We start from the raw sequence: 27,158 nt of genomic DNA, 5'->3' as shown, positions 1-27,158 counted from the left end.
AAGTAAAACCATTCATAACAGTTTTAAGAATACAATGATAACTTGATTTAAACAAATAGATACTTAACACAGACAATTCTCTTATACAGAGTGGACACCTGAAGAATGGCAGATGAAATTTAATGTTGAGAAATGCAGAGTTATGCACTTCTGGGTCAAAAATGCACAAGCAACTTACACCCTAAATGGTAGTGAATTAGGGATAACCACACACGAGGATGATTTGGGAATTGTTATAGACAACAAATTAGGCAGCGATATGCAATGTCAATCTCCAGTTGCTAAGGCCAGTAAGGTTTTGTCATGTATAAATATGGGGCATAAATTCTCGGGATGAAAATATAATTTTGCCTCTTTATACATCGCTGGTAAGACCACACCTTAATATTTGGCACCTGTTCTAAAGAAGGATATCATGGCACTAGAAAAAGTGCAGAGACAAGCTACAAAATCGATGAAAGGAATGGAGCATTTTAATTACGAAGAAAGGTTAAAAAATGTAATCTCTTTAGTTTGGAAAAATGGTAACTCATTAGGGATATGATAACATTATACAAATATATTCAGGGGCAAGTACAAACCATTATCTGGAAATCTATTCATATACAGGACTTTACATAGGACACAAGTTCATGCATTTAGGCTGGAAGAAAGTAGATTTAATCTAAGGCAAAGAAAAGTTTTTGTTTTTTTTTTACCTTACCGTAAGAACTATAAGGATGTGGAATTCTCTGACTGAAGAGGTGGTTTTGTCAGAGTCCATACAGATGTTTAAACTGCAATTGGATAAATACTTGAAAAAACATAACATACAGGGATATAATTTCTAATTAGTGGGGTAATAGCTTCTTGATCCAAGGAGACATCTGACTGCCATGTTGGGGTCAAGAAGGAATGTTTTTCCTAGTTTGTTGCAAAAATGGAAGCGCTTCAGACTGGGCTTTTTGCCTTCTTTTGGATCAACAGCAAAAACATATGTGATGAAGGCTGAACTTGATGGATACAAGTCTCTTTTCAGCTATGTAACTATGAAACATTCAAAGTTCTACTTTCTACTTGTTCTGTTTTCAATATAACTTAACAAGGTGATCAGCCTGCATAGTAAAATTTATCAAGATGAACTCAAAACCGGTCAACCCCTATATATACTAAACTATAAACAAACATTCTATGTGTGCAACAGACCTAACAAAAAGTAGCTGGAAAAGAACTCAAGCTTTAAAAGGCATACATGTGTTAGAAAAGTGCAATTTACTTAAAGGACCACTCTAGTGCCAGGAAAACACTCTTTTTCCTGGCACTAGAGTGCCCTGAGGGTGCCCCCACCCTCAGGGACCCCCTCCCGCCCGGCTCTGGAAAGGGGAAAAGGGTTAAAACTTACCTTTTTCCAGCGCTGGGCGGGGAGCTCTCCTCCTCCTCTCCGCCCCGTCGGCTGAATGCGCACGCGCGGCAAGAGCTGCGCGCGCATTCAGCCGGTCGCATAGGAAAGCATTTACAATGCTTTCCTATGGACGCTTGCGTGCTCTCACTGTGATTTTCACAGTGAGAATCACGCAAGCGCCTCTAGCGGCTGTCAATGAGACAGCCACTTGAGGATTAGGGGGAAGGCTTAACCAATTTATAAACATAGCAGTTTCTCTGAAACTGCTATGTTTATAAAAAAAATGGGTTAACCCTAGCTGGACCTGGCACCCATACCACTTCATTAAGCTGAAGTGGTCTGGGTGCCTAGAGTGGTCCTTTAAAGAGACACCAAGAAATGATGCTATTCCTGGCCATTCATGGCAGCATCACTAATAGGTTAGCGCCGCCCCTAACAGGAACAGGACAGGAAACAATTAATCAATTATAACCAGACTGTAGGTATAAAAGGTCCCTCCACCAACCCAGTCTTTTTTTCTGTCCTTGACAGGACAAACAGGAATTATATCCTATACAAAATTTTATTTTGAGGCCACCTTCCCATGTGTACCATGGGTTCTTACCAGATAAAGTTCAGCCTCTCTTTATCTGAAGAACTCAGTAATCAGCCTGCAAGAGCAGGACTAACTGAGTTAAGGTACATTTTAGTATATGTACCTCTTCATGGAAAACAGGGCTGTTTTAAAAAAAAAAGTCTACAATGATGAGGGGTCGGTATATCCTTAAAAAAAATCCCCTTTCAGCATCAATAACCCCCTCAGAGATTGTGGCAGAAGAGAAGCTGGGTAAGTGAATGGAAAAAATCCTTGGTATTACCCTAAACTCATTGAAGAATAGCTCCAGTGTTTCTTCTTCTGTTGTGCCTGGTAATTATCATGCTGGAGAGAGAGTAAAGCAGCTTGCAGAGTTTCTCGGCTTGTTTATTTTCACAGGCTGGGTGCTACTTCCGGGTTCGGAGAGCGGGGCATGCGCAGTAGCATCGGCGTCATGGAGTTTCAATTGCTCATGCGCGAACCGCCGGGCTCTTAAAGCGATATCGCGCCAAAATCCTATAAAGAACGCTCTGGTGGGGTTTTCAGTGTTCTGGCTTAAGTTTGGAACAGTTCTAGTGTGTTTAAGGCTGCCCTAGACTGAAATCTTGATAAATAAGGTAATTCGTTTTTTTCTCTTTTTTTTTTTTTCTTGTATTGTACTGTTCAGTTATATTTGGAATGAATAGGATAACAAAAATTTTTTTTTGTTTAAAATAGATGGCTTCTCACTCTGCCTCAAGATCTGTATCTAGAAAACATAGGTGAGCCTCATATACGTGTATCCTATAAAAAGGATGGGGGCGGGGGGTTGTGAAAATAGTGCCACTTTGGGCCAAAAATATATTAATGTTAAAATGGCCTTTTTTTGGGAAGCTTATTGCAAGGTACTAATGAGGTGGTACCTGGTGCCACATAGATTGGCATGCATTTACCCGGGTACATCTGGGAAATGCTGGAGGTGTGACACACAAGAGGGAACCATACTTCGTATTTTCTGGGCTTGCCCCTTGCTGGGTGATTTTTGGAGACTAATCCACTCCCACCTATTGCACAGGACAGGCCTTACTCTCCCCATAAAACCAGAAAGTTACATCCTCCACATCACACCCGACATTACCACTCACCCCCATAGGAAGGTGATTCTTAATATCCTTACAGTAGCGAAAATTGTGCTGGCTAGCAGCTGGAAAAGAAAAACAATCCCATCCGTAGACATCATAACCAATAAAATGGACACAATTAGCGCATATGAACGGATGACAAGCAGGGTTAATGGCTGCACTGAGAGATATTAAAAGGAGTGGGGAAGTTGGCCATCTGTACAATAAAAGGCCCGAATAGGGATCACAACACTGATGCCAAAACTGACAAAGGGCATAGGGTTTAGGTTGGAGCGCAGGTGAATCAACCAGTGACATTGGGTCAGAACTTACATGTTGTAGAGTGTGATGCCTAGGACACCCCTCCTCTTTTTCCCTTCTGTACCCATACCCGTTCCCTAGTTAAAGTTAAAATACAAATGACATGCAGGGTGATTACCAGACGTGCACCACAAAAGCAAGGGGTGACATTGCTCATACCAGGAACGCACAAAACACAAATAGGACATGAGGCATACCACACAAAATGCTTGCTCTCAATGTATGAGGGCTAAATAGTACGAATCTTTGGACGGTAGCCAAATAAATCACAAAGCTTGCGTAAGGTAAATGTTAGTCTTCGCTTCCTGGGGGGTGTCACCCACAGCTGTGCCTGTGGTGAGTATTGCATGAAAATATTGCACTGCAATGCACATTGTTGAAACCTTTTTTTTTCATCAATAAAAAGATAAATGAGAAAAAAAAATATGGCCTTTTTTGCAGCCCGAGCAATCCAAAAGAGGAATCTCCTCCGGAAAAGAATAGGTGTGTTAACTGCAATCAAATTGCACCCAGTAGAAGAAACTTATGTCAAGATTGTCTGACAGAAGCCACTGAAGTAAGGGAGAGAAGAAAGTCTCCACAAATAGAACTGAAAAAATGGATTACAGAGGCAATTGCAGAAGGGTTTAAATCCACAAGCAAGATGTCCTCATCTAAACGCATAAGAAGAAAAGAAATCTCCTCTGAGTCAAGTGATAATATGGAGATGGAAGATATGTCGGACGAAGAGGAAGGTGAAGTTAACTATGCCTCCAGAAATCTGGATTCGAAATCTGTTGATAAACTGGTCAACATAAGAAGAGACCCTGAGATTCCCAGAAAAAGAATCTGAAAAAAAAAGGAATCTGATAGATATTATGAGGATTTAAGAGCTAATAGACCTACCTTTCCGGTACACTCTACAATCAAAGAGATAATTTCCCAAGAATGGCAGAAACCAGAGAGAAAAACGACTCTGAAGAACAAAGCATTCAGATTATATCCGTATTCTAAAGAAGATTGCAAAACCTGGAATTCTGTCCCCAAGATTGATACCACAGTTATACATATGGCAAAAAAGACAGCCCTTCCTATTGACTCCATGGCTTATTTGAGAGAACCTATGGAGAAAATGCTAGATGCCAGCCTGATAAAGTCATACCTGGCGTTAGGATCTGCGCTACATCCAGCAGTAGCATTAACAACGCTGTCAAGAGCCTTCAAAGTATGGCTAGACTACTTAGAGGAGGATATCGCCAAAGGAGTTCGGAGAGATCATCTTCTGGAAGGACTGAGAGATCTGAAGTTGGCAACAGAGTTTTGCTCTGAAGCATCTCTGGATGTTCCAGAATGGTGGCAAAAAGCATGGGCCTGTCTATAGCAGCAAGAAGAGCATTATGGCTGCACTCCTGGGGAGCAGACTACGCTTCTAAAGCGTCCCTGTGTGCTCTTCCGTTTCAAGGAGATCTCCTATTTGGAAAGGTCTTGGATGAAGCTATCCATAAGGCAGCAGATGGGGAAAAAAAAACTCTTCCGCAAGTCAGAAAATATGGTTCTACAGCATGGAAAGATACAAAGATACAAAGATACAAAGACCGTGCCTTTCGTGAAAGCAGGGCATATAAACCTGGGAAAGAGTATTCCAGATCCAATTTGAAAAACACACCGCAAAAAAATCTTCCAGAGGAAGAGGAGCAAGGCCAGGGAAAAACGTCTGAACGTGTGCCGGCCCAGCCAGGAATTACAGGAATCCTATCTGGGTCAGAAGTGTGACAGACTCCTGGGTCCTATCAATCTTGGCCGAAGGATACAGGTTAGAATTCGAGGCCATTCCAACAAAGGATGTGTTTACCCAGTCTCGGGTAGCAAAAGGAGAAAAAGAGAAAGCTATGAGGGACTGCATCTCAAAACTCCTAAAAGAACAGGTGATAGAATACGTTCCAATAAAAGAACAAAGAAAGGGTCACTATTCTACGTTTTTTCTAGCCCCAAAACCCCAAAAGAAGTGGAGACTTATCCTGGACTTGAAAAAAGTTTAATTCAAAACTAAAAAAAAAAAAAAAAAAAAAACATTCAAGATGGAATTGTAGCGGTACTTACCTTATCCGGGGGCCGGACGCGGTCCTCTCTTCAAGCCGCGCGCGGTCCTGCGGCTGCACGAGCCGCGCGCGGCTCGTCCGACTGTTCAGACAGGAAGGCGGGCAGTGACCGCGAGAAGCGGTCACGTGTCCCGCCTGCAGCTAAGAGCGCGCCGCGAATCTCGGGCGCGCTCTTAAAGAGACAGTGGGAGCCTAAATTGCAAAAAGGCTCCCATTGGCTCCTGTCATGCCAATCACCCCATACACTTACCTGTTGGGGGAGTGGAAGTGACAGGAGCCAATCACATTAGTTTGAAGGCTACTTATACTTACCCTTTTCCCTTAGTTCCTTGCCCTATCGTGGTTTCTGCTACAGTTCCCTTTAGTGCTTGTTGTGTTCAGTTGTGTTTCTCCGTATTTGACCTTGGCTTTGTATTCTGACTTCGTTTTCGCTTTATCCTATTCTGTACTGTTTGCCGGCTTGCTGATTCCTATGTTGTGGGGGACAGGGTTTTGCTTTCCACACGGAATATTCGCCTCCGGGTGCCTTCTATGAAATTGGCTCCCCGCTTCATTGGTCCTTATCGCATTATACATAAGGTTAATCCCGTTTCTTATGCCTTGGGTCTGCCTAAGAATCTGCGTATACCCAATGTATTTCACACCTCTTTGTTGAAGCCTTACGTACGCAACCGCTATACCCGGCATACTCCCCCTCCCCCTCCTGTCTCTGTGGAGGGTCATGAGGAGTTCGAAGTATCTGCGGTTATTGACTCTCGTTTTCTCAGGGGTCGGCTTCAGTACTTGGTACATTGGAAGGGTTATGGGCCTGAGGAGCGCAGTTGGATTTCTGCGGATGCTGTTCATGCTCCCCGCCTTGTACGTTCTTTCCATTCGCGTTTTCCTGCCAGGCCTGGTCCTGCCCGCCCGGAGGGCGTGTCCTCAGGGGGGGGTACTGTAGCGGTACTTACCTTATCCGGGGGCCGGACGCGGTCCTCTCTTCAAGCCGCGCGCGGTCCTGCGGCTGCACGAGCCGCGCGCGGCTCGTCCGACTGTTCAGACAGGAAGGCGGGCAGTGACCGCGAGAAGCGGTCACGTGTCCCGCCTGCAGCTAAGAGCGCGCCGCGAATCTCGGGCGCGCTCTTAAAGAGACAGTGGGAGCCTAAATTGCAAAAAGGCTCCCATTGGCTCCTGTCATGCCAATCACCCCATACACTTACCTGTTGGGGGAGTGGAAGTGACAGGAGCCAATCACATTAGTTTGAAGGCTACTTATACTTACCCTTTTCCCTTAGTTCCTTGCCCTATCGTGGTTTCTGCTACAGTTCCCTTTAGTGCTTGTTGTGTTCAGTTGTGTTTCTCCGTATTTGACCTTGGCTTTGTATTCTGACTTCGTTTTCGCTTTATCCTATTCTGTACTGTTTGCCGGCTTGCTGATTCCTGTGTACCAGTCCCCGGCTAGTTTTCGTTTACGCTGTCTCTTTGTGCCCTTGACCTCGGATCGTTCCTGACTCTGTCTTATCCTATTACGTCGAGTCCGGCCACTCTAAGGTCCGGTAGACGTATCTCTCCTCTGTACTGTCTTCTGTTAGGCTGGATCCTGCGTGTAGGGGTATATACTCGTTACAGGAATCCATTTCGACTATTGTACCAAACATCAGTATGGGGGATTGGATGACGTCAATCGATTTGAAAGATGCATATCACCAGATCCCAATCAACATATGGCACCGCAAGTTCTTCAGATTTTGTGTATTTGGAAGACACTACCAGTTCAAGGGACTTCCATTTGGGCTGAGCCTGGCTCCCAGAACATTTTCAAAGGTACTCATCGCATTAATAGCAGTAACCAGAAAGAAAGGGATAGAGATATACCATTACTTGGACGATTTTCTGATTATAGGTCCATCCAGCCAGAAGGTAGCACTCCACACTCAGTTGGCCGTAGAAATCCTCGTGAACCATGGTTGGAAACTGATCTTGGAAAAGAGTATGATGGTTCCCTCTCAGAATATTATATTCCTGGGGGCTGCCATAGATACGGTAATTGGTCGAGTTAATTTGTCTGCAGAAAGAATGAAGAAGATTCAGATAAAGATCAGGAATCTTCACTACAAGAGATGCATTACAGCAAGGGAATTCATGAGCCTTATAGGATCTCTTACATCATCAACTATAGGATTGGTGAAATGGGCCCAATGGAAGATGTGTCCCATCCAAATTAAGTTTCTAAAGGAATTCAAGAAACAAGGCTGGGATCAAAAAATTCCTATTTCTCAAAAAACAATAGACGACCTGACTTGGTGGTAGAAAACCAAGAACTTATCCTTGGGGTTTTCTCTGGAGGATCCACCATGGAAAACAGTTACTACAGACGCATGTCTCCAAGGATGGGGTGCGCATTTAGAAAATAAATGGATACAAGGTACATGGCTACGGAGAGAGAGCAAGTTGCACTCGAACCTAAGAGAACGAAGAGCAATATTCTATGCCCTGCAGGGATTTCGACAAGATATAACAAATTCTTGGGTGAGAATCCAGACAGACAACAGAGCAGTGGCCTCATATGTAAACCGACAAGGTGGAACCAGAAGCAAGGCTCTATTGCGAGAAATATTTCCATTGATGGAATTTGCTCAAAACAGTCTACAGGGTCTGAAAGCAGTGCATCTTCCAGGGAAAGAAAATGTTCTGGCAAACTATCTGAGCAGAACGAAGATTCAAACAGGAGAATGACAATTAAACCCATAGGTATTTCATCAGATATCGTTAGGGTGGGGCACACCCCAGGTCAATTTGATGGCTTCATATCGGAATGCTCAAGTCCCGAAGTATTTTTCCCTAAGGGCAGAATATCAATCAGCAGGACAAGATGCCTTTTCCCTTTCTTGGGACTTCGATCTGGGGTATGCATTCCCTCCACTGACGATGATTCACAGATTGTTAAGGAAAATTCGGAAGGAACGGAAGACCGTGATTGCTATACTTCCAAGATGGCCGAGAAGACCGTGGTTCCCACTCCTGAACAAAATGTGCTTAGGTCCTCCATGAGAGTAGATCTGTTAATACAAGGTCCCTCGATGCATCCCAATCCAAACCAATGGAAACTGGCGGCTTGACTCTTGAAAAGCAGAGACTTTTAGAGCAGGGGTTACCAGAGCCTGTGGTGAATACACTGTTAAAATCCAGGAAAAGTTCCACCTCCGCGTGTTACCACAGAATACGGGATTTATTTTGATTATGGACAGAAAAGAAATCCAAGAATTTCCCACAACCTTCAAATATAGCTATTCTGGAATTTCTACACGAAGGTCTGGAGAAAGGCCTAAGCTTAAGCACTTTAAAAGTGCAGTCATCAGCCTTGTCTGCTCAGTGTAACACCTCCTGGGCATCAGACCCTATCATTGCGAGGTTCTTTAAGGCAGCTATACGCATAAGACCACCATCTAGAAATTATGCTCCTCCTTGGGATCTTTCTTTGGTACTGGTTGTTTTGTCAGACTCCCCCTTTGCTCCGTTGGATGAGTTGGGTATAGTTAATCTGACGTACAAGACCTTGTTCTTGGTGGCAATCACTACGGCTAAAAGAATGTCTAAAATTCAAGCCTTCTCCAGTGATCCGAATCACGTTCAGGTTTTCCATGATAGAATTATCTGAAGATCTAGAATGGAATTCCTACCTAAGGTGGTTTCTCGTTTTCACTTGGCACAGAAGTGATTCTACCTTCTTTTTACCAAAACCCTTCTTCTTCGGAAGAAGTTAAACTCCATCAGTTGGATGTGAGGGAATGTGTAAAAAATAAAATAAAATATAAAAATATATATAGAGGACTCTAACCTATTTAGAAAAATTGCAGCACTTATTTCTTATCCCTTCAGGATACAGAAAGGGAGAAGCTGCCTCTACCGCTACTTTGAGGAGATGGGTTTCAAACACCATAAAAATGGCATATAAACTCAAGAATCTATCTCCTCCGGAAAAGATAAAGACCCATTCTACTAGAGCATTGGCTACCTCCTGGGCTAACTGGGCAGAGGTTCCTCCTGACGACATATGCAGGGCAGTCACCTATAACTTTCATCAAACATTACAAGCTGGATGTGGCTTCTTCCTCTTCATCCTTCGGAAGAGGGGTTTTGTCCTCAGTGAATCTCTCATAATTAAATAAATCTCTTTTGCAGCAAAATTATTGGGGTCTCGTTTTTATTCACCCTCCCTTTGTTGCGGAGCTTGGGTATTACCCATTAGTGATGCTGCCATGAATGGTCAGGAATACAGAAAATTTTCTCCATACTTACCGTAATTTTCTTGTCCTGGCTATAATTCATGGCAGCATCAGCAACCCTCCCATGTTTTATGACCTTTTATACCTACAGTCTGGTTATAATTGATTGTTTCGGAGCTAACCCATTAGTAATGCTGCTATGAATTATAGCCAGGAAAAGAAAATTACGATAAGTATGGAGAAAATGTTCTGTATTTATATAGGTCATGATGCAAGGAGGTCTCTAACAACAGGAATTTAAGGAAATAAAAAAGAAAAAACAACAACTAAACTCACTTACTAGTCTACCCTCTAACCCATGGGTTGTCAACCTGGTCTCTACCACCCACTAGTGGGCGGTTTAGGATTTCAGGTGGGTCCTGCAGTGCTGTGCTCGCAGGAGGACAGGAGAGTCAGCATGCAGTCGTATGAGCTGCAGCCTAAAGTGAACATGCCACACCACCAGGGATTGCAGCATTATGAACCCCCTTCCCTGGTAAAAGGTAAGAAGAAGGGAGGGGGAGACATTATGATGGATTTTTCACATCTAACCCACCTACACACAGCATAGACCCTATGCACCCTTCACACACAAAGCCACCCTCCCACACGCAATTAGTTACTGCGGCACTGGTGGGTGGTAAGGAAATGTTACCATCAACAAAGATCCAAAAGTGGGCGGTAGGTATTAAAAGGTTGACTACCCCTGCTCCAGCCAATAGACACTACAAAAGGAAGCTAATGTTGTACTTGTACATCATGTGCTCAATATTTAAGATACCTAATTTAATAGCTTGCGTTCAGTCCTTATCTACTCAAATAGCTTGCAGAGCTGTGAAGTGTTTTTATGTTGAAAACCACTTTTGGTCTCACATTTTTCCTCTAAGCTAAAAAAAAATAAAAAAATGAATCGATGGTGATTTATCGTATGATTAAGTGCTACAGTCCTGGTAGTGGACTTTCAAGTGGTGTAAATAGTACCAGTTTTGGTTTGTAGATGCTGAAGAACATCGATTGTAAATGTTAACCAATGTAGTACCAAAAAAACTTTTTTTTTTTTTTTAAAAAAGATAAACTCAAAAAAGTATCTATATTTTAGATTATCAAGAAGTTAAAGGGACACTATAGTGACAAGAACAACTACAGTTTAATGTAGTTGTTCTGGTAAGTATATTCTGTCCCTGCAGACATTTTAATGTCAGTACTGCTTTTTCTCCATAGAGACACCTCCAGTGGCAGTCACTCAGACAGCCACTAGAGTTGCTTCCTGGTTCAGTGCTGCACAATGTGCTCTGCATAGCTCTGCATTGAGATGCTGAACTTTCCCCATAGAGAGGCATTGATTTGAAGTATGTCTTTGAGGAGATGCTGATGGGCCAGAGCAGCGTTTGGTATTCGCCCCACCTTCTTGGCTGAGATCAACAGAATTGACAATGTCAGCCAATCCAATGCTTTCACAATTTTTAAGGGATTCAAGAGGCCTAAACTGCATTTTAACACTTTAGGGTCAGGAATACACATTTCTGTTCCTGACGATATAGTGTTCCTTAAATGCCTCTATTTAATATGTGTTCTATATGATTAAAAAAGGTTAGAAAAACTTTCCAAACAATTTATCTACAGAAGACAACAATAACGCCTATGGGAATTTTTGTAGATAAATTATGTGGAAGTTTGTCTAACAGAATTGAATAGTTCGGAGCACTTAGTAAATCAAGGCCTAAGTTAGGTAGAATTATACTTAAATCTAAAGAAGGCACACTACATACTATTCTCCTGTATAGGAACTTGGAATGCCTCAGAATAAGAGAATATGAGATTCTGAAGACCATTTGTTGATTCAGCCACATACCCCAAGGATAAGCAGCCAATCCATTGTTTGCACAGGTTTGTCATTATTTATGATGGTTGGTCAAGATTCCAGACAGAATAGAGATAGCTATCAGACAGAAATTAAACAGAAAGGTTTAGCTTTAACCCTGGAAATGGACCCTGGCTGGGAGATAGCGACCAGAGGCTGAGTGGAGCCGTGGTGATGGACCCACCTTCCACTGGATTAGAGATGTCATCTTGTGCAATGATCCAGGTAACCTTTTATCTGGGAGTGCAAGTGGGGGCAAGTTCAATAACGTAAATGGACTTCTGAACACACTAGCGTAACAAATGTCAATTGGTTGTCCAAATTCATCAGTCTCAACCAAATTTCATCTCAAGTAAGTGGTCAGGATGCCATGTTCCTGTAATTGTAACCCTGCAACTGAAAGCATTGCAAGGTTAGAACGGCTTCAAGTGCCTGTCACACTGACCACTAAAATTGTCACCATTTCAGATCAGATTGGTGCACTGTGGCGTCTTGTTGCACATGTGCACTAGCCTCCTAATAGGAAAGCATTGGATTGGGTGAGATAATCAAGATTGATGATCTCAGCCAAGGAGGCAGGGCTGACTACTGAGCGAGCACAGCAGCATGGATAAGTAAACTTCAACATTCAGTGAAAAAGACTAGAGAGAGATATGTATCTAGTACCCTTACTGAGGTTGTTTGGCAGGGTTCAATATGTGACTGCAAGGCCTAAGTAGACGTCCAGTATATTGAAAGCGTTTGTTCTATAGCTAGGTTCCAAAAAGACGGTGGTGAGTCAAAACACGAAGAATTCCATAGGCACAGACATAGAAATCGTTTGAACAACGATCACAGAGCTTGACATGCAAATGTGCACAGAAAGTAATTGTGTTTCAGACTACACTCTGGATAAAGACATTTTGGAAACTAAATTCTAATGGGCAGATGTCCCACTGGGTGGATGCTTGAATTTGGAGTTGTGCTGTCAAACTAAAATTCCACATGGAAACACTGATTAAATGTAGCACACTTTACAGAAAATTAGAAAAGCGCATTGGTGGATCTGAAGCCTCTTTGCATCAGAGGGAGGGGTGGGCTAATGCAATTCTGGAGAGCTGATAGATGCAGACAAACAGAACAGAATGTTAGGAACTTGGCATTAAGAAAATGAAGTGTTAATATACAGGTGGGGAGATGGTGAGCTTGTGGGGAATTGAAATGTTTTGCGTGTATAGAAATGTTCAACAAAAAAAAAAAATAACTTTCACTTCTTCAAATGAATCTGTGCTTAGGTAAAAAAATAAATAATATATAAGTGAAGACACACATTTTATTAAAAGTGTGAAGATATTTTACACAATTATATAGATTAGATAACAATGTACTTTGTTTGTTTTTGAATTTACATTTGTGTTAATGTGCAGCAAACTACATAAAATAGAATCTAGGATTGATTCTAGCCTGAGGTGGAGGGTTAGGAAGGGATGAGTGAAAGGCGTCTTGCTGCCCTACGTAGTAGTATGAGTAAAAGAATGCAGTGAACTTGGGGAACTGGTTTGGAAAGCGATGTGCATTAATAATCATTATGCATCCAGTATAATTAAGTTTATAAATAATTTCTGACACTGTATAAATAATTAGTATCATTTCTAAGATTAGCTGTCCATGCATAAAAGTTTATGAAATCGGTGGAGTGTGAGAAAATGAGAAAATCAAATGCCAATTGTGACATTTACAGTCAGGGCTACCATGACTTTGAGCAAACCAATCCTTACAAGTACAATCTAGTGCATACACTCCTGCTGAGAAAACTTGTCAGATTTGAAATAAACGTACTTACCTGTGGAATTGTTCAAACAAGTTTCTTGGTATGAAGTTCCACAAGGTGTATTTGGTTGTCCTTATTCGATTGTTCTTGTACCCTTTGGTTAATTTTTCATACTCCTCCTTAAAGTGATCCAAACATGGGATAACAATTCGATGTCTAGTCGTTTTCTTCCCACTTTGTCTACCAAATCCCAGGAGTCGTCTATGCGGAGGAGAGTCCTCATTTCCATCCCTGGTGCTATCTGAAGATGCAACATTCTGCCATTGATAGCGTGCCCACTGAATAGGGGCAGCCATGATGATTCAAGGGCTGGTATATTCCTTCCCTGTTCTTAAGAAAAAAAATGAAAAAAAAAATTACAAGATTTAGAACCTGAATTTACAAGTTTCCTTAGAATGTAGCATCAGATACATTTTGATTTATACACACACTCTCATAATCTCATACACCAGGGCTCCACAAATTTACTTTGAATCAAAGAGACAGCTAAAAAAATAAAAATAATATATACAATTCTTAATGGGACACTATAGTCATCAGAACCACTACAGCCTAATGTAATAGTTCTGGTGTCTATAGCCTGTCAATGCACACTTTTTAATAATTTTCAGAACAAAAGGCAGTGTTTACACTACTGTCTCATAACACAGATGGCCACTAGAGGTGCTTCTTGGTCCAGTGCTGCACTGAATATTCCCCATAGAGATGCATTGATTTAATGCATCTCTATGAGAAGAGGCACATAGTTTTGCCTAGCAAGACTGGCTCGGCAAGGGAATAAAGGTGAGTAAAAACACACTCACTACACACACACTGCATTCTCTCATACACTTGCATGTTTTTTGGGGGGGCGGGGAGGGAACAAAGCAAGAACAACAGGAAGCTCACAGCTCCCTTGCCGCTGCCATTAGTGCTGAACTAACTACGCACTCACACACAATTAGACAAATCACATATACATAGCAAGACACTGACTTGCCTATAAATGCTTTCATAAAGATATAACCAGATACTTATACATAAACACACACCCACTCAACCTTTGCATAAAATGTAAACAAAAGATTACTTTTTGACCATTTTCATGATTTGCATTGTTATCACACTGAATTTCGGTTTCTTTATTTTTTTAGCAGAGGGAGCCAGAAAGATATTAAAACCCAGTATTCAATGCAAGTTTCTTTCTGCTTTGTATGCCAAGTAATCAAAACCAAATCCCTAGGTTTCGCCCGAGGGTGTATCATGAACCCAGTTCATCACCTTTTTTCTCCCCTCCCAAAACTGCCACACTGATCCCACTTGCTTGGGATTGAGTGGACAGTCCAGGGATCTCCGTAACATCACCACACAATCAGGAACTGACAATTCCCTGCAGTCATGTGGGGGAGGAACCAAATTCTGCCCTAACTCACTCTAGAGGGACAATAAAGACCTTGGTTGAAAGGACAAAATCACCTATAGTTTATAGTACAGTGACTCCACACAAGTCCCCTATCCCCAGGGACAGCACATCGCCCTTGCACACAAATTAAAGATGGAATTTTTTTTTCCTGTTCAAATGACTGTCCAGGCCCCTCAAAGTAGCAGGTGATTGTTAAAGGAATTGCAAGCATCTCTCTACAATATGACGTTTACGGTGTCCAGACTCCTAAATGTTAATAGAAGAAAGAAAAAAAAAATAAAATACAAATCTGACTCTCATTGGACTTACTAGCTAGCCGTACTAAGTATTCCAGAGCACAAAGACTTTACTCTGCTATGCTTGTTCTCTACTGACTAAATATCCCAACAACGGGAACCCCCAAGGATAAGCACAAAAAAAAAAAAAAAAACATTTAAAAAAAATTTAACATTTAGCTTCACCTTCTGAAACTTCTCAATAGCCAATTTGTCTTATACGTTTAGCTTCTCTTTGGTATCTGAACTTAAATGTTAAAAAAAAGAGTAATGGACATGATCTTATTTATCATATTATTCCATCTTATTGACCTCTACTAAGGATAGTGTTTATGAAAAAATATAAGTAAATGGGCAAACATAGGATTCATGGTTCAGAAACAAGAATTTATCCACTACTCAACTGTTAGAACTTACTCAAATTTCAAACATTCCTGCATCTAAGCAGCATAACCACCTCAGTTTATTGAAAGGTTATGGTGCCAGGACATGCAGTGTTTCGACTCATTTTGTCCAACCCACAAAATACAGACGTAAAGGGACACTATTGCCCCATTAATCATTTAGTCATACTAATTCATACCAACAATAGGCATTGTGATATTCGGACTGCTTTCAGCCAATCACAGCCATGCATTGCTGCTCAGGCTAAACCTTCCTTATTAGTCCAGCCAGAATAGAGGGGGATGGGTTGCTGCGGACATTCGTTTAGCATTAAAACATTAAAAGACAGCACTCCAGTCACTATAACAACTTCAGTGTAATATCTGGGTCTCTGAATAGCAGGGTTTTTCACTAGAATTACAAGCTCTTTTTTCAGTTTGACAAATTAAATGCTAGCATTTGGTACCACAACCACCTCAATACACAAAAACAAAACATCTCCTATATTACTCATGAAAGGATTTCTCCAACAATCATAACCACGTCAGCAATATCAAGTGGTTAGAGTGCTTGAAATATCTGTATGTGCAGTGTTTCAGTTTTCTGGGACAGTAACCAAAAATAAGAACTAAAAACAAGTCATTAAAGGGACACTATAGTCACCAGTACAAATACAGCTTATTGTATTTGTTCTGGTGAGTATAATCATACCCGTCAGGCTTTTTGCAGTATACAATGTCTTTTCAGAGAAAATGCAGTGTTTACATAACCGCTTAGGGATAACTCCACTGGCTAGTTGAAGTGCTTGCTGGGGCAGTGCTGCGCAATGTGCAGCACTGCCTTTCAGTGGCTCCACCCTCTGCTTGTAGACACTGAGCTTTCCTCATAGAGATGCATTGATTCAATGCATTTCTATGAGGAGATGCTGATTGGCCAGGGCTGTGTTTGGCATGGGCTGGCTCTGCCCTTGATCTGCCTCCAATGGCTGTCTCACCCAATCCAATGCTTTCCTATCGCGGCTCAGAACACCATGTCTGATTATGTCAGCAAAGCAAGCAGATCAGGGGCAAAGGCATCAGCAACAGACTTGAATAAAAGTAAGATTTTACTATATTTAGGGGTGCAAGGGGGCTAGATGGTTGTTTTAACACTATATGGTCAGGAATACATGTTTGTGTCCCTGACCCTATAGTGTTCTTTTAACTGAAATGTGTTTATTTATTTTGTCAAACTGAACAGAGATCCATTTGTGCCAGATGATATGTAAGCACTATAACAATTTCACCTTATTGAATTGGATTATAGTGTCTGAAGTTATCTGCCACTGTCTCTTCATTCAGCGTTAAACCAGGTTAATGCCAAAAAAAAGTCCCTGGCCACACACAGCCCACCTTCTACTAGTGGTATGGCCAAGGCAGAGATAACACACTTCCTGCTAGTCATACAAAGTAATACCAGCAATGGGTGCTTCAAGACTAAAAGCAAGCAGCTGATATTTTTAAACAAATCAAATTTGCCAAAGCAGCACAGAGGGCATGGACTGCTGCGGGCTCTCGATTTGCATAAAATGACACCCTGTAATTTGACTATTTGTAATCCAGAGATCAGCCTATGCCAAGTTCGGAAAATTGTAATACAAGTAATTTGGCTTCTTACAGCATCTGTGGAAGATCAAGTTTAGTAGACATTGTAAATTGCATAGTTAAGGAAACATAAAATGTGTCAGCAACACTTTGAAAATCTCTCCCAATATGTTCTTACCTCCACACCACCAGTGAACCTGGATGCAACAGAATCCAAGTATGGCAGTGACAATAATGATAATAGCCTTGCTGTAAACGTAGATCACCAGATAAATAAAAGTGGCAGCCTTTCCCCTCAAGACAGACCATGCATTGAGTGTTGCTGAAGAGCTCTCTGCATGGTCCTAGTGCCCAGTCCCCACCGTCTGGCAAATTTGAAAATGCGGGACAGGTTTTTCGGACCCATTTGTGCTGGGACAGTAAACCAAAATGCAAAATGTCCTAGCAAAGTAGAGATCTTTGGCACCTATAATGTTTGTGATTTCATTTGGTATATTTCAGCAAAATGGGCCGAAATATTCAAGTCTTTCTTCCAGGTGTTTGCCAACCAATTATGGTACAAAGATCATTTTAAAAACGTGAGTGTTGACTTTCAGTATAATCTTTTTACAGTTCATGCAGCCAATTAAGACTTTTACAGGTAAATTCCACCAAAGGAAGCAAACCGTACTAGAGTATTTACACACAAAAAAAAATATCTTGTGCATTACTACAAATAAGAACAGTTCTTCTTTAAATAACTGACTTTATAACATTATGCCTTTCCTAACTAGTAGATGGAAAAAAATATTTAAAAAGCATATAAAAGAGGCACATCTCAACTTGGTGAAGAATGTCACATAATAGCATGATCGGAAAGTGAACATTCCATGGGTCAATTAAAAACTTGCCTTGCACATGACTGCAGCAGATTTCTCCAATACCATAAATGAGATCATCTTATTCTGGGGCTTTTCCTTTTCTCATAAACACCTGTCTACCAAGAGGTTTAAAAGGATTTGTCGTTTAGCCCCCAGTCATTCTTCCACACATCACATGTGTGGAACTGCACAATAGGAATTGTGAACATGGCTCTCCCGAGCCACTAACCAGGGAGGAGAGGGGTGTATACACACCGAGCAGATCTAGCACAAGTTCGATGTACTGATGTCACTGATCTATGGGGAAACAAGAAATATTCACAGGCACTCCAAATGTGAAAGCCGCAGGCAGATTTATTGCAACAAATTGCACAGCAACGTTTCGACCTAACAAGAGGACGTCTTGTTAGGTCAAAACGTTGCTGTGCATTTTGTTGCAATAAATCTGCCTGCGGCTTTCACAGTTGGAGTGCCTGTGAATATTTCTTGTTGCCTTGTCGTGTTGGGATTGCTGGTCCTGTTCCAGAGCACCCGTGGCCGTTGGGAGTGAGTGCGGTTCCTGCGACCAATCCTTGATCTATGGGGAAGTGTCATCACAGCAACTATTTTCAAATGTGGTTCAGTTAAAACTATTTATATCAGATATAAAAATGTATCAGGCAGCTTAGACTGTCTCTTAAAACAGTGGTCTCCAACCCAGTCCTCATGGACCATAAACAGTTCAGGTTTTGTCAGTATCTCCATTGGAATAAAACAAGTGAAATAAATCCTGGACTGTTGTTGGGCCATGAGGATTGGGTTGGAGACCACGGTCTTAAAAGACAACTACAACTTAATGATGTGATTTATGTTCAAGAGCTTGATCCTGCAGGCTGACAGTAGCAGTCCTTGCAGGACCAACTTTCAGCGTCTTCACGCTCTGCATGTAGATCCCGAACACTCCCCATAGAGAACCATGGAGCCGACATCTTTCTGATGAGATGCCGACTGGTGAAACTTGGCATTTGCCACCTATGGGCACAAGCCCCCCCTCACGGGGGAAGCATTGGATTGTAATGATGAATTCAGGCAAGGGAGAATTGGCGGCCAAAGCGAGAAGCGTGCGCTGTGAATCTAAAGGTAAGTCAGTCAAAGCGAAATAAACTAATTATATAGGAAAACAAACATTCTATTGTTTTGGCATTAATTTCCTATAACTCAATTCATGCATTCCTAATGGAGTGGTACATTAAGAAAAAAAAAATTCAAACTTGATAATCTCAGCCATAGAGGTAGGGCCAGTTGAGGGGAGACCAGCACAGTGTGGGGGAAAAAAGTGAATAAAAACACAATTCCTTTGCGAACGGAAGGGGTCTGGTCACCTCAACACACACACACACCATGACAGACCCACACACTGACAGACATACACTTGCACTATTGGTTGATTTAGTACCTGGGGTCCAGTGGGTAGCATGCTGGGGGATCGTGCAGGCGAGCAGCAAGTTGGGGGATTATGGAGGAGGGAGTCCTGCTGAGTGGTTGTGGTTACAGGCGGCTTGCTGCGCGTACAGTTGCCGGCAGCGAGGGAGCTGTGATGTCTCTGCTTTGCTCCCCTGTATGCCGCTTAGTGAGAGCCCCGGTCTTATTAAGTGGCGCACGGGTGGGGGGGGGGCAGAGCAGGCACATTACAGCTCCCTTGCTGCACTCCTCTTTTTTGCAGCTAGCCGCCTACAACCATGATCACCCAGCATGCCACCCGCCTCCATAATCTCCCAGCTTGCCGCCGACCGCCCTCCTCGGAAGTAAGGATCTCGCATATCCCAGACGTCAAAGCAAAATTCCTAGGCGCCATGGCGACCTGGGATTTGTCGAGCCCTGCCCGATGATAATCTGGGGCCATGTCCATTCAAAAGTACAGTGGGACCTCGGTTTACAAAACGCCTCGGTTAACAATTTTCGGTTTACAAAATGAAAATCCATTGAAAAAAATGCCTCAGTTTATACATTTTTTTTTTGCAATACAAAGCAAGTTTCCCCAGGATGCATAGCCTGTGGGTAGCATGTGGCGTCGAGTATGGAGGTGTTGGAGCGGCTTTTGCATCAAGTTTTGGAGCCATTCTGGAAATTGTTTGCAGTTATTTTGGGACTTTTTGGTGCATTTCTCAAGCTGTGGAAAGGTAGGGAGCTGAGCTTCGTTGTTTGCATGCCTTTTATTGTGTGTTCTGCATTGTGGGTTGGTTTCCATGCCAGCTCATTTTGACTTTTTTTTACCTCCAGAACTGATTCATTGGTTTTCAATGCATTCCTATGGAAAAACACGTTTCGGTTTACAAATGTTTCACAAAAAGAAACGTCACGGAGAACGCATTAAATTCGTAAACTGAGGTCGCACTGTACTTGACATTGTAACTGCTGGATCAGAGGTATAGTGCTACTGCTGAACTTTTAAAGTCGATGGACAGATTCAGATGTACTTTACTTTGAAGCGGTTTTATTAATACTAAAATGCAAGTGAGTATTTATAAATAAATTCTATTTTTTTTTTTTTTGTTTATTTATACAACTTGATTTCTTTTATTCTCCTATATGGAGTATAAGTATTTTGGATTAAAATTGAAATACTGAAACCTTTATGTGAGATACTAAACTATGCAATATGTTATTGTCTCTAAACTCTGACTGTTCCTCTTTGAGTTTGTGCATTGGGATTGGAGGAGCCTCCAAGGAATATAGATGAAAATAGTAAAGACTGTTGTTTATTCCCCCAGTGTGTTCTCAGAGGGACACTGCAAGCACTGTAACTATTTCATCTCATTGGATTGGGTTATAGTGCCTTGAGTTCATTAGTGTTGCACTTCCATTCAGAGTTAAACCATTTTAAGCAGTTTAAACACTCTATAAGGGTCCCTGGGCACGCACAGCCTGACCCCTCCTAGAGGTATAAATGTTAGAATGTTAGAAGGAGATTTTATACCACTAGTTTGGATTAGGCCAACTTCATTCCTTGGTATCCTTTGAGCAAGTGTATGAAAGGTAAACTCGGGAGTTTGCACCCAATTCATATATTAGGAGTGTTGGTTCTCATTTGTGTATCTACTGAAGGTGTAACTAAGGCAAAGATTGCACATTTCCTTATAGCCATACTAATTCATACCAGCAATGAGCACCGTGAAAGGCTGAAAGTAGTCAGCTGACACTCCAAGCCAATCACTGCTGCCCATTGCTGCTCAGACTTGTCCTCCGTACTTCAATCAGCACACAGCTGCAGTAATTATGGTGCCAGGAGTACCCTTGCACCCCCCATTGTAAATAAGTAACCATTTTAGAACAGTGTTATTTCCACTACAGCTACAGAGGAGCTTCTTTAGCTCTCCTAAGCAAAGCTCTGCAATGCTAATTCATTGGCTGAGAGTCAATCTCAGCCAATAAGCTAAAACTTGTACTGAACAACCCGGTCTAGAGGTAAAACCATTTTTAAAACAGTTTGACTTTTTACAATAGGGAGGAAAGGTGGCAGGGCACTCCTGGAACCATAACCACTCCAGCACGCATTGGTGATTATGGTGTTTGGAGTGTTGCTATAATCAGGGCAATAAAAAAATATCTATATATATATATATAAAATGTCCTGGAATATCAAAGAAGGCAATTTGGTATTAAACTCTTACGAATCAGACACTATACCTTCTATTTCCGCCGGAGCGAAGAGCAGTGGAATTCTCTGTTCAGTACCAAAACAACCTTGAATCTTTGCAAAGACTATGGTGCTAGGAATACTCTGGTACATGTCCCCCTGTGCTGTTTATAACTGAAGCCTTTTGCATCACACTTCAATGTTGGAATTTTTACTTCTTTCACCACTGTGGGAGAGCAGTCCAATTTGTGAGTGAAAAATCCAAAACTAGGATGGCATCTTTCCCATCCCTTCAAAAGAGTCACGTCTGTGGGAATATAGTCGGCAGCTTGGCAGATCTCTGCACACAGCAAGGTACACAAAAATATTTAACAGCACCAATAGTATTAAGATATGGGCACAATTCCTGTTTATTGTGTCTTGTAGAGGCACCCTCTAATTATACTGTGTAATGTTATACTGTATATTGTGTTCTACGGTGTGACCTGAGCAGGAACTAACCGAGCTACTGAGATTCTCTTAGCTTTTGCCTGTTCTCAGAGTTCTCATGTTCTGTTTTTATTACATTATTTTTTTTTTTTACAATTGTGCTTAGTGTTTGTATATAACCTCACTGGAAGAATAAAACTGCAAATGGAAAATAAATAAGAATGCATCAGCTGTTCCCTAGGCAACATCAATAAAGTATAATTTCCCAGTGGTTGCCAAAGCAAATCATGCTTAGTGACATCCTCTACTTATGTACACGCCATCCATTTGTATGATTTTTTTATTATTAAACCTATATGTGATTTCTTTATACAGTTTTTTTTACAGTTTAATAAAAAAAACTATGTGCAATACAATATTTTTATTGTCTGTTAAAAATTCAATAAAATGTGGTGTAAGAAAAAAAAAAAAAAACAACACACTTTAAACACCAAAACCACCCACACTTTACACAACAAGCAGTTCCATATTTACTACTGTATTGGACATGCACAGCCACTGAAGAAGCTGGTTATCATATTTCTTTCAGGACACAAATGAGCACAGACAGCATTCGTTATAAACAGGACTATTTACTAAAGTGAGAATTCAAAGTGAATTTCAAATTTAAGGCCAACTGAAAGTGTATCTGACTAAAATAATTTGAAAGATCCTTTTTGCAAGACCCTCAGGGCTATTAACTAACGTGTAAATTGTAAAGGATTCAAAATAAACTTTAAATTTTACTTTTAGAATGTATGCATTTCAGCCATTTTGGCATACAATTTGAAATCCTGACAATTCACACTTTGAGGAATAACACTGACTGTACAGCACAAGCTCTGCTAACACACACACACATACATACATACATACATACACGTGTTATATACACACACACACACAAACACACACACACACACACACACACACAAACGTTTTCACTACTTACTTTGGGCAGAGCCAGAACTGTAGCGGTTATGGTGATTGGAGTGATTTTTAATGGAGGAGGGGGATGCTTACGTATGATATAAATAAAATTAAATTAAAAGACTGGTATATTTGTATTCCTCATTCCTGGGTCCTCTACCAGAGGCTTGTGAGTTCTATGCAGTAACTTGACCCTTTTTTTTTTTTTAAACTGCACTTTTCTGGACAGAGATCTCAGATGTCCCACCTGGTATCTGCCGAAGCCATTCTTTCAACATGTGGGTTACAACTCATAGTGCTCCTATCACAACTGGGATTACTACTGCCTTCATTTTTCCCATTCTTTCTAGCTTCTTTTTCAGTCCTTGGCATTTGTCTACCTTCTCATGTTTTGTCTTCTCAATGTCATGCTATTGCCACATCCTCCAGCGCTGCAGTCTCAGGCTTCTTCTCTACCACCATGATTTTGGGTCAGTTGGCCACTACATGTTTGTCGGTCTGGATCTGTAAGTCCCACAGGACCTTAGCCTTGTTATTCTCAATTACTCGTTGTAGTATCTTTCATCTAGCAGGTCCATACTATATTCAGCAAATGTTTCAATGCACATTCCCAGCACCTGGGTCGTGCATCTCAGTGTATGCTGTTCCACCTAACACTTACTACTATATGCTGGATTTCTATGAAGTCTCTTTACACAGTCTGCACCTTAGGTCCTGTCTAGTGCCGAAGAACCCCGCTTCTGTCGATCTGGTGCCTGCTTGGATAAATTACTCAGTCCTGTCTTTCAGTCCTGATTTTTAGAGCCACTGGTAACATTTTGTAAAATGAGAGCCACATCTACTATCTGTGATGGTACAGGATTGTCTTGCCATGTAATATCTTCGTTATCTGCATGCTCTGTTGTCTCAAGCATTCCTTTAGTTGCTCATCTTTGAGAGCAACATATGATAGAATTGTGGAGAGCTGTGCCCTTGACACTCTTTAGGCCCAGACATCATTCCTTCCAGCTGGTGGGTGCTAGATTACAGCTGGAATCTTCTATTCAACAAGAAAAAGCTTCTGCATCACAAAAAACATGTTGTCCAGGTTATAACCCCTTCTGGCACCTGGTAGGGCATATGTATTTATAGCTTGGATCTTATAATTGCCATCGAGCTGGGATTTAAGAACATGTCTGACTCTGTGGAGGTACTTGGATGTTGCTGTTCTCCTTGGCACTGCCTCAATATTCTCATGTGCTTGTGGTATCCCCAGGTACCTGTAGCTGTTTTCTACATCTCATATTTGGCATTAAAACACATTCAGTCTTAATCATCTTCCTTCTTTTTGCGGTCATCTGCCTCCATTTATCTAGTCTGAATGACACTCCGATGGCATTGTTTTATATCCTAGTTAAATGGATCAGTGAGTTGATGTCCCACTCATTCTTGGTATACAGCTCGATGTGTTTCATGTAGAGTACGTGGCTGATGGTAGTTCCACTCTTGTAACTGTATTCATATCCACTTTTCATGATGATCTGACTGAGGGGACTGAGGGGACTATTATGTTCACTTGTGCAATTGACTTCTAGGGTTGTTCTCCACTTGCCAATTGGGACTGTGTCGTAGGCTATCTTGTCATTCTAGGAGCACAGATTTCGCTGTCTAGTCTCAGAATCTTAGGTGACTGTTTGGTCTACCAGCAGCTGGTGTCTTGAGCCTCTGGGGCAGTTTCCAATACAATTATGAGTATTGCTTATGTATTAAAGGGCCATCCCAGAACATTAAAGCCATTATTTTGTCTAACTAGCTGTTTTAGTGTTAGTTTAGATGACAGTTGTTTTTTTTATTGATCCCCAATACCCACATAGATGTCATGCAGCCCCTCTGGGGAGTCAAGCAGGTCTGGGTTTTAAAATCAAGAATGGATTGTTCCAGTAGCCCACTAGTTATCCGACTGACCTGGGTCCCAAGCACATGACAAAGAGCTTGGCTCATGTTGCTTTCATATATTTGAAAATATTTGCAGATTACTGAAATTACCACTGCTCTACTAGATGTAAAAGATAGCTTAGTGATGGCTAGACAGATTAGTGCTTTAATAGCTTAAAGGGACACTATAGTCACCAAAATAACTTTAGCTTAATTAAATGGATACTATAGTCACCAAAATAGCTTTAGCTTAATTAAAGGGACACTATAGTCACCCAGACCATTTCAACTCAATTAAGTGGTCTGGGTGCCAGGTCCCTCAGGTTTTACCCTTCACATGTACACATAGCAGTTTCAGAGAAACTGCTATGTTTACATAGCAGGGTTAATCCAGCCTCTAGTGGCTTGTCTTCCTGACAGCGGCATCTACGACGCTGGATGCGAAATTGCAGAACATCCACAAGAAATCATTGAGAAATGCTTTCCTATAGACCGTTTAAATGCGCGCACAGCACTTGCCGCACATGCGCATTCCGCTCCACTCGGGAGCTGACGTCGGCAGGGGGAGAAGAGGTCAGGTAAGTGGCTGAAGGGGTTTTAACCCCTTCAGCGCCACGGAAGGGGTACCCTGAGGGTGGGGGCACCCGTAGGGCACTATAGGGTCAGGAAAACCGCTTTGTTTTACTGACACTATAGTGAGCCATTCAGCAGTTTTGATGTATAGATCATGACCCTGCAGTCGCACTGCTCAATTCTCTGCCATTTAGTTTGTTTATGCGTCCTAGTCACACCTCCCTGCATGTGACTTGCACAGTCTTTCATGTAAATTGATATTTAAGGTCTTTATTTCCTTTATTGCAAATTCTGTTTAATTTTAATGTCTTATCACCTGCACTGTTAATAGCTTGCATGACCTTACAGGAACCTCCTGTATGGGATTAAAGTTACATTTGCAAAGGAGATTAAAAAAAAAACTTGGGGGGGCGGAGTTAACTGCCGAGCAGGAAAGTCGCACAGCACATGGGCTCCCGCTACACTAGCCAAAAAACTATAAAAAATAGCTGTTTTCCGCCTCTAAACCGGCAACCTCTTCGGCTCAGGAGAGAGACAGGCAATTCGCCATCAAGATGGGGCGCAAAACGAAGAAGCCCAGACCGGATAAACCGAGACAGGGCCCCAACATTGCGGAACTCTTGCGGCAAACTCAAGGGGCATCTGGGCCCAAAATGGCCGCCTACCCTGAAACCTTCTCTGAATTCTCGGATGACTTCTCCTCTGGGGAGGAAACGCCAGACCTACCCCAGATGGCGGCACCTCAGCCGACTGTCCGGGTAGCAGACACCTCACCGGTAACAACGGAGGTCCTTAAGTCCCTATTGGCCGACCTTCAAAAAACTCTCCAAACGGACATGGCGTCCCTCCGGGCCGACATCCAAGGCCTAACGGGAAGAATCGGAACTCTGGAGGCAACTACGACTACCCACACAACACAGATCGCTGCACTACAGCGAGAGGTGCAAGACCTCAAAAGCCAGAACGCAAAGCATGAGTGCCAGTTCGCAGCCATAGAGGACGCACGGCGGGCCCAAAATTTAAAAATCAGAGGCATCCCGGAAGACATTCAGGCCGCGGAGATCCCGCATATGCTAAGGCGGCTACTAACAGCTCTGTTACCGCCGCGACAAGCCAAAGCAGCTCAGCTGGACGGCTTCTTCCGAGCTCCGAAACCGGCAAAGGCACCTACCATGGCACCCCGAGACCTCATCATCCGCTTCCAGCACCACAGAGACAAGATGGCGGTCGTCGCAGCAACCAGGGAATGCTCCCCTTACAAGTTTGAATCGATGTCCCTCTCGTTCTACGCTGATCTCACCGGAAGTACACTCGCTTGGCGCCGGTCTTTCAAGCCATTTACAAAGCTGCTACAACAGCAAGAAATGCCATACAGATGGCTGAAGACACGTGCCATATGGCTCCAGAAGGGTGAGACCAACTACACTATAAGATCTCTGGAAGACGCGACAGCTCTACTACCCACCCTGGGCCTGCCTACAGACTCTCTTCAACCTACGGAGAACCTGAAAGAACCTACTCCGACTCACCAGTGGAACCCTGACCGAGTAAAACCCTTTGTCCCACGCAGAGCGGAACGGAACCGAACTGAGGCTACAGCAACCTGAAGCAATCCAGCCCTGATGTGGACTCTTTGTTAACCCATTGGACTATCTTCATTTTGTTATTTTGTTATGCATTATTGTGTTTCCTTTTTTATCGTTAGCTCCTCCATATAATGTTACTAACTGGACGAGACACTACACCCTACATCCACTGTCTGACTGACACTTAGCCAAGATCCA

General features: G+C 42.2%; 1 protein-coding gene across 1 annotated transcript in view; it reads right to left on the bottom strand.

Moving 5' to 3' along the window:
* ATP10D (ATPase phospholipid transporting 10D (putative)) overlaps positions 1-27,158 on the bottom strand; it is a 112,545-nt gene that overhangs the window by 71,637 nt on the left and 13,750 nt on the right. The window contains exon 2 of the mRNA XM_063457920.1: positions 13,382-13,699. Within this exon, the coding sequence (XP_063313990.1) occupies positions 13,382-13,665 (284 nt within the window). The 5' untranslated portion in view covers positions 13,666-13,699. The remainder of the gene's footprint in view (positions 1-13,381; positions 13,700-27,158) is intronic.

The sequence above is a fragment of the Pelobates fuscus genome, chromosome 6 (assembly GCF_036172605.1).
Source record: "Pelobates fuscus isolate aPelFus1 chromosome 6, aPelFus1.pri, whole genome shotgun sequence".
Classification (NCBI taxonomy): domain Eukaryota; kingdom Metazoa; phylum Chordata; class Amphibia; order Anura; family Pelobatidae; genus Pelobates; species Pelobates fuscus.
The sequence above is the reverse complement of the archived record's forward strand: the minus strand, read 5'-3'. Positions and strand labels throughout refer to the sequence as shown.